The following is an 18,188-nucleotide window of genomic DNA, read 5'->3' on the forward strand; positions in this document are numbered from 1 at the left end:
TCCTCTAGGAATGAAGATTAGAAATGCAAAGCACCTCCCAGACAGAGAGAGAGAGAGGGAGAGAGAGAGAGAGAGAATTGTTGAGTGGGTGCGAATCCCAAAACTGTTTCCCTGTGTGTCCCCCTCACAAAATGATGATAAAACATAAGAGGGCTTAATGTCTGCAAATGGTGACATGAGAGGAGGCACAGAAGCTGAACCGTGGCATACACACTGTGTGTTTGTGTTGAGCTTATGTGGTTTCTATCTCTGCCTAGCATGCAGGAAGAGAGTGTCGGTCGTCATGATAAGGTTTGATTGCACAAACAGAGGAGGAGGAGGAGGAGGAGGAGGTCCAGTGCTTGTGTGGCAGCTGTTGAGTTATTTGAACTTACAGACAAGTCCAGACTGAATTGAAAAAACAGCTTTTCACTCATTTAGTGTACTTGATAAAGGAGGGAAGAGTATTGCAATGACAAGCCTGGAGATGCAGTGATGAAGTGATTGGGAAGTTTGAGAGAGAGGGACAGAGAGAGAGAGACAGAGAGAGAGAGACAGAGAGGGAGAGAGAGAGAGAGAGAGAGAGGGAGAGAGAGAGAGAGAGAGAGAGAGAGCGAGAGCGTAGCAGGGAGGAAGTCCTACACTCCAGGGTTTCTCATGAAGCGTGTCAGACGGTATGTTCTAGAGAAGGCAGAGGACCTTTACCACTAGTGAGGAACGAGGTAAAAGCAACTAAGAGGAGAAGTGGAGTCTGAGTGTTTCTATGCAAGCGGGGTGAAGTGACCCTCCTCTCTGTGGGTCAGCCGACAGAAGATGAAGAGCCAAATCACCAACGCCATCTCTGACTTCTTCTTTGAGTATGAGACCCCACGCCAGGTGCTGGTGAGGAACCGGAGGGTCGGGGTGGTGTGCCGTCTGATCCAGCTGGGGGTCCTGGCATACATCATTTTGTAAGAACCAACATATTCATCCTTTTTTTCTTTAGCTTCTCAGAGACACAACAGGCAGACTCACAGGAATTTGCATGTTTCAGCTTGTTTGGTGTTACACAGTGTATTGCTAAATGACCTCTCAGAGTGACCCTGTAAATTCCAACAACTTTGTCATCACTATGTTGGGGCTAGTTGGATGTGATTGTGTGATTTTAAAAAAAAGCATCATGTACACATCAAATTATCAGGAAAACATGAGGCATTTTTGACTTGTTAAAAGGTCTTCTGAAGGGTGCCTCAATGTGTTGGAGGTACATACTTTTACTAGGCAGGTATTATTGACACAACAAACCAACTATTCTAATGACTGACGGCAGCTCGGGAAGAACAAGAGAGCACAGCACAGATAACTTATCATCTGGCTGTCTTCAAGTTGAGACGAAAATGCCGCATGCTTCTTAACTTACGCACACTGAACCACTCAGTGAACCACATACTTGCTTTGACATGTTGAACTCATTCGCTGGAAAAATGAGTGAGCCCGAATTTCTCGTCACTCCACTTCACAAAAACATCTCGTTTGTCTGTTTTTGTGGGTTTGGAATTACTCATGGAATGTTTGTTTGTGTGTTTGTGAGTGAGTGTGTGTGTAGTGCATGTGTGACCCCCCCCCCCCCCCTCCCCTTCTACTGTGTGTGAGTGTGCACCTCTGAGCAGTAGAACCCGAGGAGCTGTGTGTGATGAACAGGCTGAGGCATATGCTAACACGGATAACAATCAACTCCTGCCCATACTGCCAAACGGCAAACAGACGCGTTACCTTCTGCTGGTGACCAAAAAAATGTGACTGAGAAAGACAGATTTAAGAATATCTACTCTTGCTAATGGCAAAGTTATTTAAAAGAGAGGAGGGGAAAAAAGGAAACGTTACGCTTCTTGACAAACTGTAGAGATAGGTCACATGGGGAATGTTACTGATCATATCCTTAATTTCCAACCAAAGCCAAGACAACTGAAACCATGGTTTTTAGTTTGCACCAACGAAAAGAAGAAGGGGAACAGCTGCAGGGGCTTTCAAAGATCTTGTCTGTTTTGTGTCTTTTAATATCAAAGCTCCATGCTTGACATGGCTACCTCCTTCTCCTTGTCATCTGCTGTTTGCAGCCATGAGGAAACAGTAGTGATGGGTATGGAAGCATGAAAGGGGATGTGATTTTGAAGCCATCTATTTTCTCCTCTTCAAGAGTCAAATAGCAGGCTGACAGGTCGGAACAGAAGTCAGCCTGTGTCACTGGCTGTGGTTGGCTTGTTATACGGGTTATACGCTACTTTTTTGTGTCCCACTGGTTTAGTCCAATTTAAATGGGTTAAAATGTGAAAATGAATGCATAAATACCTTGCACACATTCTTTTCTTGTGGACTGAGTATAAAACTTAAGCTTTTAATCCATTTTGAGAGAATATATTAGAAGATTATGGCAAAAATGTCCCAGTGGTGTAACCATCAAAACTTGAACCAAAAATAAAATACACTTGCTTAAAACCCCTCCAATTCTTAATAACACAACACATCAACTATTCTGGCATAATTTTACATTATTGTTTTTTCATATTAAATAAAGAATAATGGAATACAATTGTTCTAAATATCAAATATAATTGGGGAATCATGTCAGGTCAAGTGAACAACATTTTGTTAAAATTGTAAAGAAGGTCATATAACGGAAGTGGTTTTTACCCTGATGATCACAACTGCCAAAGTTTAGAAGCTCTTAACAATTACTCAAACTTTTTTTTGACTTAGTCAGGTTTGCTCAGTTTACATGTACCACGGTACAACCCCAGAAAACATTGTTCATTCATTAAAATGAATATTGACTTTAAGAATTACATTTCAAATATGAGAAGAATGTCTTCACCTGGCTTCAACCATCTGACCTCTTTATAACATAATAACATTACCTCTGAGCCACAACCTCTGAACACATGACAGAGGACTGGAACCAGTTCCTCTCTCTCTCTCTCTCTGCCCTGCCCACACACATCTTTTAAAGATAGGTTATCCAAAATTCTTATTGTAGGATTTCAGCACAGAATTTTCAGTTGAAGAAGTTCATTTATTAATGGTTAATAATAATAATACTAATACTATATACATATATGTGTATATATATATGTAAATATATATATAAATAATTATAAATTATAATGATTGTTTCTTGACTGTATTTAAAATATAATATCCTAACCATTTCTTGTTGTCAGGTCTTCCTTTTTCTAAACTGAAATAACAGGAAGGAATACTCATTTTAAAATTAAGTAATTATTTTTTATAAATGCACTTAAATACACTGTAGGTGATTGAAATATTAATAATTCTTTGTGGTTACACCAGGGGACATTTTCAGGAGCACTCGGTCTTTTGGTTAAAAAAAATGTTGTAAATGTAATTACAAATGGCGTATTCTTGGCCAGACAGTTTCAGGAGTGCACAAATCTCTCACAAAAAAATCCCACATGAAAGTATGTCAATTGAAAGCAAATCTCTTCACAAAGTGGAAAAAAAGATAATACAAATTAAATCAAGAACAGCAGCTCCAGCAAATCATAATGAATTTTGTTTTAATTAATTCCCAACTCGTCACTTTTAAGTTGACAGAAAAGCCAAGCCATTGTTTGCATTTCACAATGATTAGTTTGAAGGTTGATTTTTAATTTTTTCTTTCTAATTTGTCACAAAAAAAATAAAAAAATAAAAAAAATAACCCCACTAATCTCAGCGCCTCAGTCTAGTGGGAAGAAAAGCCCTCAGCACATCAAGAAGCCTCCTCCCTGCTGCTCTGTTCTCTGTCGCAGCAGATACAGATCTCACTTAGACTGCCGTTTTGGAAGATCCCTCCATTTATTCATGCTCATGGGTTTCTTTATTCCATTAATGTGCTCTATTTTTCCCCACTTCTCCTTCAGTGTAAGCCCCGACTTACATAATTTGATTTGCCTAGCTGATAGAAGTGGCGCTTTTTAGCTCATTGTGCATACAGTGCTTTAATTTCTAGTATTCAATTTTGAAAGATGTTTCTATTCGTCTGTTGCTGTAAGGTGCTTTCATTATGTGGAGACAAATGAACATTTGCTGCAATTCACCTTTATCCTGTATAGGCTCTGTGCCAGGGGGTAATTGCTTTTCACACCCTATATAAAATAACTGCATGTGTGTGTGTGTACATACAGTATCTTCTCTGTGAGCACACCAGCTGTTGCCCAAACCTCCTGGACAGACACACAGATAGAGCAATATAGTGAGAGGCTCCATTCTGCAGAGATTAAAAAGTACTGAACCTGAGTGTGAAGCTCCTTTTTTCACACGCTTATTCTTAATTTAGTCAGTCAACACAAATATTTTATAGTTTACAGATTATTATATAATATAGATGATCACAATCAGCACTCTTAGCAGAGGATAATTTGCATTTTTTTTACATACAGTATTCATGTTGACATTTTAATATGACCTCAATATCCCTTCAGGCCTTCTAATGATACTGTGTGGATCTGTGTGGCCAGCTGTCTAAGTTTCATTATTGTTCCCAGCATATTATTTACTTTCTACTTGAACTGCTTTCAGTCACTTTCTTAGCAAACATGTCACAGACTCCTGCAATGCTCTGGTGTTCAACACAGTTTGCAGTTCAGGAGTTGTCACAAAAGCATGTCTGTACTTTGAAATCTAAAACAAAATATTTGTCCTAGTAGCGGTTAAAGGACATATGATGTCCATGTCATTGCTGTACCACAATCACTTGTACATGTGCCCCTGTGAGGTATGCTGCTGGCATGTTGAATAGCTGTGCAGAATGTCAACATCGCCCATATACATGTCCTTGCCCATGGGGTTGGAGGGTCGGCTGGGGTAGAGCGGAGTTCTGATGTGCTCACAGACCTTACGAGATGCTTGCTGTGTGTCCCTTACAGGTGGGTGTTCGTCTACGAGAAAGGCTACCAGTCCACGGACACAGCAGTCAGCTCTGTCTCCACCAAAATGAAAGGAGTGGGCTACACCAATGTGAGTGGAGAAGAGAGAGTCTGGGATGTGGCCGACTACGTCTTCCCTTCGCAGGTTGGTGACTGGTTGGCTGAAGCCTTTTTATGGATGCGACATCATTATGTGTTACTTATCCCATGAGTCTTAATTAGTCAAGAATTAGTTTTGCACCCTATACAAGTCATTGAACGTTTTAAGGATTATAGAACATTTATGTAAGCGTTGATATGATGAAGTCAACATCCACATTCCATGAATCAAACTGTCAGAGTGAATGAACATCAAGCTGAGTCAGATAAGCAATGTCAAACCGCTTTGCTCCCTAAAGAAAGTTGCTTGGTGTTCAAATGATGACAAAATTCAAGGTTTAGTCACAGTTTTAGTTTAAAAACGTGTGTGTTGATTTTATACAAGAGCTCATCAATGACAACATGTAAACTGAAGTACACACAGATCGAAAGTTACTACTGGGCCCTGGCCTTCATACGCAAATAGCCATGTTATCTATGTTAATGATTGGACACCATAGGACTGGCATTTCTGGTTCTTTTAAGCTATTTCAAACTCACCTGGAACTACTGTAAAAGCAACAAGTCTTTAAACCCAAACTGCTGAAGTCAGGCTAATTGACCAAGATCATGACCAAGACTTTTTAGGGTGAACCCCAAACATGAACTCATTTTCAGATACAAATGCCCTTACCTTCTGTCAAATGTACAATGAAAGAATGTTGATAAAGTTATGATTGTAGGTAAGAACATGTATATTACTCACAGAATATGATCATTTAATTTCTATAATGCAGAGTTACCTATTCTTATACATGATACAGTGTATATCTATATTGAATAAAGGTTTGTCCAAAAAGGTATCAATCCAAATTTAGCTTGGGGTCCGCTGAGCAACTCAACTGTAAGATTCTTACTGTTAAAAAACCACAACATACAACAATTAGTATTTGACAGTTGATGTAGTAAAACCTGTTAAATGGTTAACTACATAAGGCAGCACGCTAAAGCATGTTCTGACAATTGCTCTTTGGGGAAGTATTAGTAAGGTTACATTTACATAACAGACATAATTACCAACAGAATCTATTGCCCCATGCCAGAATAGCAATCATGGCATCAGCTCTCTACTCGTTGTCTCTTTGTTATCCAAGATGACTTCATCCAGGGTTAATAAATCAATCCTCCAACTGCATTCAAAAGAACCAAATTAGCGATATGAGTATTCACAGGTTTTTTAGGCCTGATAACAGCATCTTAGCCTGAATAAATCAAGCCACATTGGAAGTACAGGTCACAGCTTTGTAAATATGATCCTGATTATAATCTGGCTCTGTCATCATCAAGCTGTCTCTGTTCTTCCCAAAAGTTATTGCGTGCATAAAAGAACTGAGCAAACAACCTACCAAAAGGTAGGATCCGAACAAAGAAATAACAAAGACACAATGAAGATTATCATGTTTGCTTTAAGGCGAGGGTGTGCACCTTTTTTTTAAAAACTTAGAGCAGGTTGAGCCTATGGTTTCGTGTTGTGGTGAGCTGGGTTGCGTTAGCACAGAAACCAGCAAGGCAAACTTCTTTCCGTCACATATTTATTTGTTGCAACTGCAGCAGCATAGCACAACAGTTTTTACAACACTTCCTGTATAAGAGCACAGACCAACCTCTACTGACTCTTATTTCAGTTGAGGAGCACTAAACAGAACACAAACTGTTACAGTATTGGCTGAAAGCACAAGAACACTTAGAGTAACTTAACTTTTAACACTGCGAGGCATTGTTGACACCACACCCTTAGCAACACAACATAACCCCCATCTAAGTGGCTAGTTGTCCCCAGCACCCACAACAAAGTCCTGGAGGTACTGGGTAAGTTGACGCTGCTACCAGCCCAGACTTAATGGTCCTTCAGTGGTTATGGGAAGTGAACAGAGGGTCTGGAACTAATCTGATCCTTCATCACGCCCGGCTTGTACCAAACCAGTCAAGTTCTCCAAAGTTGATAAACCATTGGGTTAAACCATGTATTGCACTCAATAAGCTGTCGGATATGGTGTGTCAGGTCCAGTCGATCAAATGAGTTCATCGGCTGGACCCGATACACCGCGTCCGACAGTTTCTTGAAGAGTACATATTCCAGATCAACAGTTTATCAACTTTGGAGAAAGACCCTTCTTCCTCTCAGGGTTTTAGACCAACGGAGCACCTGGACCCCAGTGTGCACCAGAACCTGCCTAAGGTTATAGAAATAGTCCAGTTCTGGTTAACCCCTCAACTCTGGCTCTAGCTGAAGGCTGTACACCAAGTTCACCATGGTGCGGATTTCACACTTTGTGGATTCCTATACTGCCTTGCCCACAAGACCAAAGGCAGTTCGTCACTTTGGGGGTGTTGTGGTATAGTCTGGGTCTTCTTTTCAGTGGCAGAGCTCACTGACAAAATCCCTGACAAATAATAGGTCAGTGGCATAAACACCCAGACTCGCTCGCTCCCTCTCCCCTCCAGCAACAGGACAGTTGGTTCCTGACATTAACAGTGTAGACACATTGGCCAAATTGGTGTTGTATGGCTCTGTCGATGACATCACTCAACTGTCTCCACTGTTTCCCACACTATCCATGCATTAAGTTGGGCAGCTAACTATATTCAGATAAAGGAGGTGTCTGCAGGCTTGTCCCCACTATATCACGGCGGCTTCACTGCAAACCATTGGGAGCCCTCAGGTGGCATAGCCGAGTTAGCCCCTGTCATGTCGGGAAAGGGGGTGGTACCGTTGATGGCCCTCGCCAGTGGGTGTGCATCAGCTGATGGTGGAAGCTGGGGAATCGTATTGGGGTTGCTGGTTGACTGGGAGTGAGAGATACTTTGCTGAAACACGGTGCAAACATTAGAGAGATCAATAAAAAACATAAGAGATTTTTTGTATACAAGTATGAGAATGAAATGTAAGCCAGGAATAAAGCATCAGGCAATAGTCCTGTGAACATGCAAGAGTGACCAACAGTGTTTTGACTGCAGCTCACTTAATAGCCACTGGTGTCATAAGATAAGACAAGATAAGATAAGATAAGGTAAGATAAGATAAGATAAGATATTCTTTTATTAGTCCCAAGATGTGGAAATGTTCAGTAATGTAGCAGCAGTTGGATAGCAAAAATAGCAATAGCATTGCACAAATTTTAAAGTGAAAAAAAAATATTGCACAGTTGAACTGAAGTAATAGTATATCTGAAATATGGATATTGCACAGTAGTGTTGGGGGTGTGTGTGGTTTACTTGGAGCAATGCTGATTGTACAGTCTGACAGCTGCAGGGAGGAAGGACCTGCGATATCGCTCCTTGGTAAATGGTAAATGGAGTGTACTTATATAGCGCCTTTCTAGTCTTTGTGACCACTCAAAGTGCTTTACATTACATGTCATTCACCCATTCACACACATTCATACACTGATGGCAGGAGCTACCACGCATGGTGCCAACCTGCTCATCAGGGGAATTTAACCATTCATACACATTCATACACCATTGGTGCAGCAACGGGAGCACATTTGGGTGAAGGAGTCATTATTTATCAGAGATGGAAGCTTGGCCATCATTCTCCTTTCTCCAACCACCTCCACCAGGTCAAGGTGGCATCTCAGGACAGAGCTGGCCTCCTTGATCAGTTTATCCAGTCTCTTCCTGTCTGCAGCTTAGATGCCGCTGCCCTAGCAGAACACCCCACAAAAGATGGCTGATGCCACCACAGTGTCAAAGAAGGTCCTCAGGAGTTCACCTTGCACTCCAAAAGACCTGAGCAGTTAGAGACTGGTCTGGCCTTTCTTGTAAAGCGCAGTAGTGTTGAAGAAATAGAACCTTCAACAAATAGAACAAATAGAACCTTCAATTTAGGCATTTAAACTTTCTATAAATATCAGTCACTATTCTGAGATCGCTCTCTTCATTAGAAGGATTCCCCAGATGGTCTTTGTTTTACTGAGTTCATCATGTTTAGAATAATGGTCTACAAGTCCAAAATGGCATATTGTAGTATCGAATCCAGCATCTTATTTTTAGTGTAACATCATCAATTATATCATGTTACATCAAGACTCTTCCAATAGATTCACCGTGGTTAAAAACTAGATCAGACTATATCTTAACAAATTTAAGGCTCAATGGTTAACATGAAATATCTTGTTTGTTTAATATATTTAAAAATGGGTTATGTGTGATACTATGACCTGGCCAGCAGCAGGGATATTCTGGACATGTTAATTAGTGAGCTCTGGTGTGAGGGGCTGATAGGGTTGATTCTCTTATCTTTCACTAAGTCTTTCCAGTCTTTATGCTGGCTTTAGTTTTATATTAACTGTCCAGATTAAAGAATGGTATGGTCCATCTTATCTACTCTCAGAAAATAAGCAAGTTTCCTAAAGTGTCAAACTATTCTGTGAACTTGAAAACCATGATGAAAACAATGCACGTCTTTGAAAAGATAACGCTATTGTTTGAAGAAGCAAGGTCATCTTTGGGCTACAATGGATTAATGTTTCACAGGCTGTGTACAATAAATTTTGCATAACAACCACTGCATCCTATATTATGTCATTTTATGGCATACATAGCTACATGAGAATGAACAATTGTAAAACATTCCATCTTTTAATCCTAAACCTCAGGGAGACTCATCTTTTGTGGTGATGACCAACTACATTATAACTGAAGGTCAGAAGATGGGAAAGTGTCCAGAGGTATGTGAAAACCCGCCTTCTTACTTTTCTTCCTTGGTTTTCTCATTCTCCCTCTGACATATACACTTCCATAAATAGTAAAACAAAACGGAAATAGGGCCTCATTCCAAGACTGTTTGTGTAATTGGGTAATTGTGTGTCAAATTGCAGTACCCATGTCTGTAATTGTTATTTTACAACGATTACTTTGTAATTTTGTCCTTTTGCAGTTACTTTATGTCGTATATATCAAAATAAATGCAAAACTTTATTTTCACAGTCATGATTTTTCATGTTTAAAATGTACTGGTTTCTTCAAATACACATTTCTCAATTTTGTACACACTCACTGACCCAATTCCCTTGTTTATAACAGCTCCCAGGCAAGCACAACTGCAGCTCCAATACAGACTGTGAAGGAGGGAGATACAAACGTACGGGACATGGTAAATCCTGACGGCCTGACAGTGTGTGACCTCAGCAGTCCTCACTCAGTAACCGTCTGCCTGCCTGTGGCCAAACATATTTCACTTTTCTTTTCTTGTTTTCACCAGAGACAAAAGCCCCTCTGAAACTTACAGCCTCCTCAGATTTTATGATTGTGACAGGAGCATGATGTACTGAGGGAGGTAGTGAATCATGTCAGCTTATGTGGCAGTATGTTTGCAAAATGGGTTGTGGCTGTTGAGAATTGCCATTGGATGGGTTCACATTGTAGAAACTAAAAGACACCATCTCTGACTCATCACTGTCGCAACTAAGATAAATATTTAGATTTTTTTTTTCTAAGTCTTAGCAACCAAACAGTGTGTATGTTCATATAATCGCTTGTTCGTCATTGAAGCACGAGTGTACTACCCTGCCTTAGGCAAGTACGCACAATGTAAATACACACAGACATTGACGTAACTTTTGCATGTGTGAGCTGACAAATATCATAAGCACATAGAGATATTAAAATCAAACAGCTATGCAGACAGGAGCTTTTTTACTAGATCCAAACATATGTAGCATTGTCTGCAAGTTCAAAGAGCAGTTCTATAAATTTATTGTTCTCCATCTGTCCCAGGGTTAAATTATGAGCCTTTGAAGTCCTCCATGTTCAACATCAACTTCAATAAGACCAGTGTTAGCCAAAGCTTTAGATCTGTCTGTTTCCGACCAGTCAAATTTACCTTGAGGTGCCAGAGTCCCTGCAGAGGCGTCGTACTGTCACTACATTTGTAGACAAGCAAACATGGGGGTTGCCCTCATAGCTACACAGACTAGTGGGCTCCTGAGAAAAGGTCAGATACTGAAGCTGAGTGACCAAACGCCTGCTGGAGAACCATCTGTGAACTCATCCAGCACATGATGCTAGAGACTGATAACAGCAAGGCACAAGGAGAGAAATGATATGTTAGGATCAGGGATAGATAAAGGAAACGGCTATATCAGCATTTGCTTTGCTTCACTTAATATCTCGCTTGCTACTGTTGATGCTAATTCAAGATAAGTGGACGGAAAGTAGAGGCAGAAAATGTTTAGAATTGCTTTAATGTTAAATCCTACATCCTCTCTTTCCCCCAACTCAAAACACTAATTGTACTTTTTCCTAATTCTTGCTCCAGTTATAAAGTTTGTCACTGATAATGTGTTTCCATTTCAAGGGGAAATGACAGGAGTATGTGTGAATACTACTAAGACCTGTGAGATTTTGGCTTGGTGTCCTGTTGAGGATGACCGCAAAATCCCAGAGTAAGTAGAAATACTGATTTATTTAAACTGCAAGCTGATATTGACTAGATTGACATGTAATGTATTTGTATCAAGTCTATACTGTTTTATACAATTGTCTGTGTATAAAAAATATAATTTGTAATGATATATGTTCCTCAACATAATGGATTTGATACTCACCCCTCTTCTTTCCAATGTATTTCCATCCAGCCCTCCTCTGTTGATGTCTGCAGAGAACTACACACTGTTCATCAAAAATTCTGTAACTTTCCCCACATTTAAGGTCACAAGGTGATGGATTCCATTCAGTTTTGCTATGTGCTATAAATGTAATCAAATCTAGATAATTTCATAAAAATATAAAAAAAAGCTACAACTCATGAACGTGTTGCCATACTTGGGGGTGGTGAAAGTATGCAATTGAAATGTTACACATATCCTTCAAAAGAGATATAACATGCTATAATCCCCTTTCAATCATTATAATTACTTTTTAAATCAACATAGCTGAGGCTAAAGGATAAAGAAGGACCATATAGTGTGTCAGTAATATTCTTGCAGTAGCACTAACTTTGCTTCATAATACACAATTGTGTTTTCAGGAGTAACCTGGTGGAAGGTATTGATAAGAACTACATCGGCAATTGCCTTCATGACCCAAAGACTGCTCCACTGTGCCCCATATTCAGATTGGGAGACATAGTTAAACTGTCTGGCTTCAATTTCGAAACAATAGCTAAAGTGGTAAGTTTGCTGCGTGGGATCTTTCTCAACATTGAATGTTTAGGAAAGATTCCCAGGTGGATCTTCTATTTAATCACAGCTGTACATGTATTGTCTTTAAGGGTTTAAGGTTTCTTTTGTTTCTCTTGTTGTAATGGAGCATTGATTTTATGTATAATGTGCTTGTGTCCTAACAGGGAGGGGCTATTGGCATTGTGATTGACTGGACATGTAACTTTGATGTGCATGTAAGGAACTGTAAACCAACATATGAATTTCACGGTCTGTACGGAAACGATGTCCAAGCATCAGTGGGCTACAACTTCAGGTATGTATGTATAACAGGTGTTATACTGCACAAACACTCACCAAGGTCTATGTTCTTTGTCAAAGCTATGATGCTTCAAGCTAAAGTCTGACATTTTGGGGCAGATCCTCTAAGGTCGAGGGTTAGATGAGAGAAGATTGATATCGGTCTATACAGTATAAATCTGGAGCCAGTAGCTTGTTACCATAGCTTAACGAATAATGCATAACGCATAACAAATTGAAACAGGAGAAAATGGCAAGCTCTGTTCTTTCCAAAGGTAATCCACCTTTAAAGCTTGGCTGTTTAATTTGATTTGATTTAACATGTTAATTGGTTAACTGTTGAGTTGCTAGTTGATGTATTTCAGTACAAAAGTTCAAAATGCCAAATTATTGGGCATAGACAGTACCCGGACATCATACTGGGAGAGGCTAAAACTTGTTCTACTATTTCTTCGATTCTACTTATCGCAACATGTGATGCAACAGTATTAGCATAAGGCATTTTAAGAATATCTTTTTTTACACCTGACGAAGACCTTTCTGGGTCGAAACATTGTGTTGGTTTATAATTAAATCATGGGAGCGCATAATACAGTGTGCAGGTGTCTTTCTTTTTATTTTAAGAATAAAACATGAATTGCTGGAAAATTGCAAAGTGGGAAAGAAGTTTCAAAATTGAAGAGCTCCAGCGATCTGATGTTGCAGATGCTGCAGAGTATAGTATATATATGTGTCCTACTCTGTTCAGATGGCTGCAGAGCTTTAATGACCTGAAGCTATTCATATAGTATAAAGAATCAGTGGACAACAGATACTGTCAGAACCAGTCATATCAATACATAATTCAATAGTTTTTGTGCCAAATTAAACTATTGACTTATATATTGACTGGTGGGTGTGTACAATATTTCTTTTCATTTGCTCAAAGAATTTAGTGTTCTCTGTTTGATAAAATCATTGAAGGGAAGTGGAGCGAACTGATGCGGGTTTGCATAGCTTCAGTAACAGACTCATCAGTACAGCAAAGATCAACAACTTCCTTTTGCCTTAATCTGAATAAACCCTTTCACCTGTGCATCGTGCCTGCTGTGCTTGGCACGAAAGTTAACAGACTGGTCAAACAAAACAAAAGGTCTTTAATCTTGGGATGTGCACCAGAAACCAAAAGAGCAGAACGGAACAAACTTTGTGAAACTTAAAAGAGCAAACAGAATGTAACCCCATATTTAAATACAAAGAGAACCAATATATTTACAGGGAACAGGGGACAGGCAAAGGCAATGGCTGGGAGGACATTGGAGACAGAGCAGGGCTGACGAGACTGACACAGGACAGCTGTGAAGGCTGGAGCAGGGCTAATGAACTTGGTGCAGGGGAAGAGTGTAGAAACACGGAAGGGAAGTGCAAAGCAACCCAAATATTACCAAGCAAAACCAAATGACTGAACAACAGGAGTAACACACTGGAAATTGAGAGAACAAACATAAAAAGTGCAACAAAAAAAGTGCTATGACCAAGACAGGTCAGACATTTAAACATTACAATAGCATTCCCCTTAAAGTGATACAGATACCAGTTGAGTATTTCATTTGATACCCATTCCACATTTTGCACACTTGCTTTCAATTCAATTCAAAACAATTTATTTGTCCCCGAGGGACAATTTATCCGGTATAACAGGTGTGAAGTATAGCCACACTTTAGAGCATTTAGGTGGCATCTTGGCTGCTGAACTGCTGGGTGTGCTAACTGAAATTCATCGCAACTTCACCACTACAAACAGTTTGTAGCTGCTGTGACAGTGGGCCGATAACATGTTGCATTAAATCAAAGAATGCTTGTGTTGATCGGCTGTGAGCAAGTCCATACAAATAGTCATATTTATCTCCAGGTGCAAAAAGGATTGATTGCAGGTATCGTTTGATGGGAGACATTGTGATACTACTTGTTATTGATTTATTTCGGTCGATACCCTAAGGTATCGTGTATCAATACCCAGGCCTAGCCATGACAAATTCAGGCCTCTTATTAGCACAGCCTATGGATGGAGCTTTGCCTGCTCTGCTAGGACTCAGTAGCTAATTTTCAATGTATTCATTTCATAGCAACAGAATATCAAAAAATACTTTTTTCATGTTATCCAGTAATTACTAGCATTAGTTATACACTTTATTTTTCATGGACTGAAACTCACTGCTTTTCATATTGGTCTTCATGCTTGTGGAACATCTCAATGCCTGAAGTTTAAAACGTTTACTTGCCTTCAGTCAGAAAGCTCAACATGGCACTCTCAACTCGTCAATTGTTATTGATTTTCTGCTTGTATCCTGAGGGCAGTCAGCAGTTTTTCTATTCCCAGATAGGCAAGTCATTAGTATTGTTTATACCATTGCAGAGCTAATTGACTCAGGGGGTTGTTTACTATAATTGCATCAGTAACCTTCAATGCTGTGCTATTATTGTACCATTTTTATTGTTAACAGTGAATTACACTGAATTATTCCATTCCAACAGGCTTTATTACATGTGAAATGTGTTGAATAAATGCATTCATTCTATGTAACAGATTGTGGTAATTTCTGCACCTGTTTGTAGGTATGCAAAGCATTATTTGGAGGACAAAGTTCAGAAAAGAACACTTCTCAAAGTGTTTGGCATCAGGTTTGATATCATTGTGCAATCACTGGTAAGTCACATTTAATATATTTGTTTATATGAATGTCCTACTTTAGGATATGAAATTATTCAAAGAGAAATATGAATTATTGGCAATCCGTCCTTCACAGGCAAGAAAATTCGATATCATCCCAACATTGACAGCTATAGGCTCCGGAGTGGGCATATTTGGAGTGGTATGTTGTAGCCTGACTAATACATCTAATAACTTCTTATTGCTTATTGCATGTTTTGTGTTACTAATAACTAATATGAGTATGATTTTTATAAAAAATTTCAGGCAACTGTAGTCTGTGACTTGATGATGCTCTATTTGCTACCAAAAAGAGAATTTTACAAGAACATGAAATTCAAATACACAGAGGCACACGCACAGGTAAGCTCCTCGCTCTATCTCATGTGAATTCTGTTGTAATTACATCTTTTTGAACACAAGATGGCAGCAGACATACATAAAACAATAGCAGTCTAAGCAGACACAGAACAGACATCAACCAAATATTTAGAGGTGTAAATTTATCTCAACATCTTTTGGATGAATTTCAGTTCTTGTGAGGGAATGACATTCATCAAAAGTAGAAATCCCACCAGGAGCACAGGAGCAGATATCATCAGCAACAATCTGTGTTTACATCCTATAACATTCGTGACCAGTGTAGAACCATCCATGCCATGCTAAACAGAAGGTGCACTCCACCCTCCCTTCCCCCCCATCCCACCCAGAGAGCTTTTTAACTGAAACGGGCAGGACATTTTGTATTTACAGCATGACAGCGAGTCGCTCGGTTTAGACACAAGCGTCTATTACACCCTTGAAGCAAATGCAAGACAAGTCGAAGGCACTGGCCAGTCCAACGTGAGTGCATATAGAAGTCCAGACAGTGGTGTAGATTTCCCTTGTATTTTCTATCATGTGATGTTAAAGGAGGGTCCTTTTGCACATTACCCCTAGAGTTGTAAATGGTTCCTACTCTCTGGCTTTGACTTTTATCCCACAGGACCCTGATTCAGAAGCAGGCAGCACAGAGACTGAGGCATCCAATGTAAGAGATAGTCTGGTTTAAGCATTTTGTTTTCCTACCTATATGAGTCATTCTCAAATTAAGCTCTAATGTGATGACATTTTTTGTTTTTTTTACTGCTTTTCCTGTGTAGAAGTGACCATGGAGCAAATTTTAAAGTCAGTGGCTGTGGTGTTTGGACGTGTGCTGCACTGGAACTCTGCACTACACCCTGCAAGATGACACACATACACACACACAAACACACACACACACACTATCTCTCTTTAAATGGACTCTGGAGACTGCAAAGGACACAGTTAAATGACAACGCTCCAATCTTTCACAGCATCTTCTGCCAACATCCTCCCACTCATCCTATAAAGCCACTCTGAGTGAGTCGCAGGTAGAATAGCTCAGCTGTATGTGTATTTTATTTCGGGTGGAGCTTGGTTTGCTTTGTTTGATCATTTGGGTGTTACCTCAGACTCTTGACTGTCTCTATTTCTGTAAAGGTGAAGGAACAGTGTCTGCCATGTCGATGCTCTATGTGTAAGTCAGACATTCCCCCTGTCATTGTCTTTGTCAAAACAAGTTACATCAATAATGTGTGGATGTACCACTGTTATTGATCCTGTGTGCATTTTGTGACAGTGGAGTTTAATAAAATATGTACAGAAATATTACAGCTTCTTTTCCTTTTGTCTCAAGCAATGAAACAAAAACAGGTAAAAATAATATCAAAATGATTCCAATTTTCTTTTCTTTTTTTTATTGTCTTTGATCATGTCTAAGTGTACAAAAAGCATGCAAAAAATAGCTCCTTTTTATATATTGGTACATATTTACATTGTAACAACTGCATTCCATAGGGATGTGCCATGCTTCCTGTTTTTACACGAGCGACTTGACACAGGCCAGTGAGTACATTCAGAGAAATGCACAAGACGACACAAGACAGACATCCAGAAACACAGCAGACAGCAGGCACCTTCAACACAGACACCAGGACAGTCACATACAGCAAGATACACAGCAGCAACCCCATCTTCCCTGACTAAATATCATGTACACTCTCCCTCTGCACTCCTCTTTTAGATAAAATTATTACCTTGAATTATGAGAAATTAGTCCCGTCACTCATTTCATGTGCAGTGAAAGAGCGATCACCCCTCTGCCAAGGCTTTTTTCATATTAGAGATTGTCAAATATATTAGGTTGCATCAACTGCTTCGGTATCAAGATCTGCAACAAACTGTGACATGCTGAGTTTTGTAGAATATGTACAACCTGTAAGTATTTGGGCTTTCTGGAATGACGAATTGTGCCACATTTTAAGAGTCATACACATGACTGTTAGGAGACACACATACTAATTAATAAAACCCTCATCTTTTGATTTTTCTAAACTTTTTTTCCTTTTAGTAAAGATTGGCTCCATCTAATGTGATGGGCTTTATGAAATGGCACATGTGGGTGTCATCTGCACCAAAATGGAACAAATCCTTCTTTAGCCCTTTGTGTAATTGATTCATTAATGAATTGACAGTGAATTGTGGCCATTACTCAAACTGAGACACACAAAACAGGACAGAAAACATAACCACCTTGGCAGAGGGAATTAAGATTAAAAAACCTGATAAATTACAGGCGTCTGAATGGCATAGAAAGAGCTTACCTATAGTTGGAGAGTTAACCGTTTCATGGCTGTGACTATCAAGAAGATCCCGAACATCTGCATGACACACAGCTGCCACTTTAAGCTGCTCCTGTGCTCTGATCCCTGCTGATACACCAGGGTTTACAGTGTTTCTGCATCATGCATCATTTCAGCAGTAACACCCAAAAGTGCCATGCCCCAGTTATACAACAATTACATTTCTGTTATTGTATGGATGGGCGCAAAAATAAAAAACAATCTTACCATTGCAGCTGTTACAGTATTTTGACACAAGAGAATAAATTAGTGGAAAATGGAAACCTATTTTCAATCAAAAAAAATATCAGCAAAAATAATAGCAAAGCTGTGACATGCAGATTGATACCCAAGAGCGTTGTAATCAAAACATATCGATACACAGTAA

At 39.5% G+C, this 18,188-nt stretch overlaps 1 protein-coding gene across 4 annotated transcripts; it reads left to right on the plus strand.

The window, feature by feature from the left end:
- Nucleotides 1-572: 572 nt before the first annotated feature.
- On the plus strand, nt 573-16,781 carry p2rx1 (purinergic receptor P2X, ligand-gated ion channel, 1). 4 transcript variants are annotated; one of them, XM_053331971.1, is made up of 14 exons: nt 573-929; nt 4,884-5,028; nt 9,623-9,694; nt 10,050-10,119; nt 11,323-11,410; nt 11,603-11,683; nt 11,995-12,136; nt 12,313-12,443; nt 15,023-15,113; nt 15,214-15,279; nt 15,384-15,479; nt 15,870-15,959; nt 16,102-16,146; nt 16,259-16,781. In XM_053331971.1, exons 1-14 carry the CDS (start codon nt 793-795, stop codon nt 16,262-16,264), a joined length of 1,260 nt encoding a protein of 419 aa, XP_053187946.1. In that variant the 5' UTR covers nt 573-792; the 3' UTR covers nt 16,265-16,781. The 4 variants fall into 4 exon arrangements, 2 of the variants coding, with proteins under 2 accessions (XP_053187946.1, XP_053187947.1); XR_008322816.1 differs by having other exon boundaries at nt 15,870-16,146; XR_008322817.1 differs by having other exon boundaries at nt 10,050-10,107; nt 15,870-16,146.
- Nucleotides 16,782-18,188: the final 1,407 nt, after the last annotated feature.

Source organism: Scomber japonicus, chromosome 13 (assembly GCF_027409825.1).
Source record: "Scomber japonicus isolate fScoJap1 chromosome 13, fScoJap1.pri, whole genome shotgun sequence".
Taxonomy (NCBI): Eukaryota; Metazoa; Chordata; class Actinopteri; order Scombriformes; family Scombridae; genus Scomber; species Scomber japonicus.

Excerpts from the sequence above, each read along its gene's own strand:
- p2rx1 (XM_053331971.1), top strand. The coding sequence starts at position 793 with ATGAAGAGCCAAATCACCAACGCCATCTCTGACTTCTTCTTTGAGTAT. Across the intron at positions 9,695-10,049 it reads AGATGGGAAAGTGTCCAGAG|CTCCCAGGCAAGCACAACTG; the intron begins GTATGTGAAAAC and ends TGTTTATAACAG. Across the intron at positions 15,960-16,101 it reads AAGGCACTGGCCAGTCCAAC|GACCCTGATTCAGAAGCAGG; the intron begins GTGAGTGCATAT and ends TTTATCCCACAG.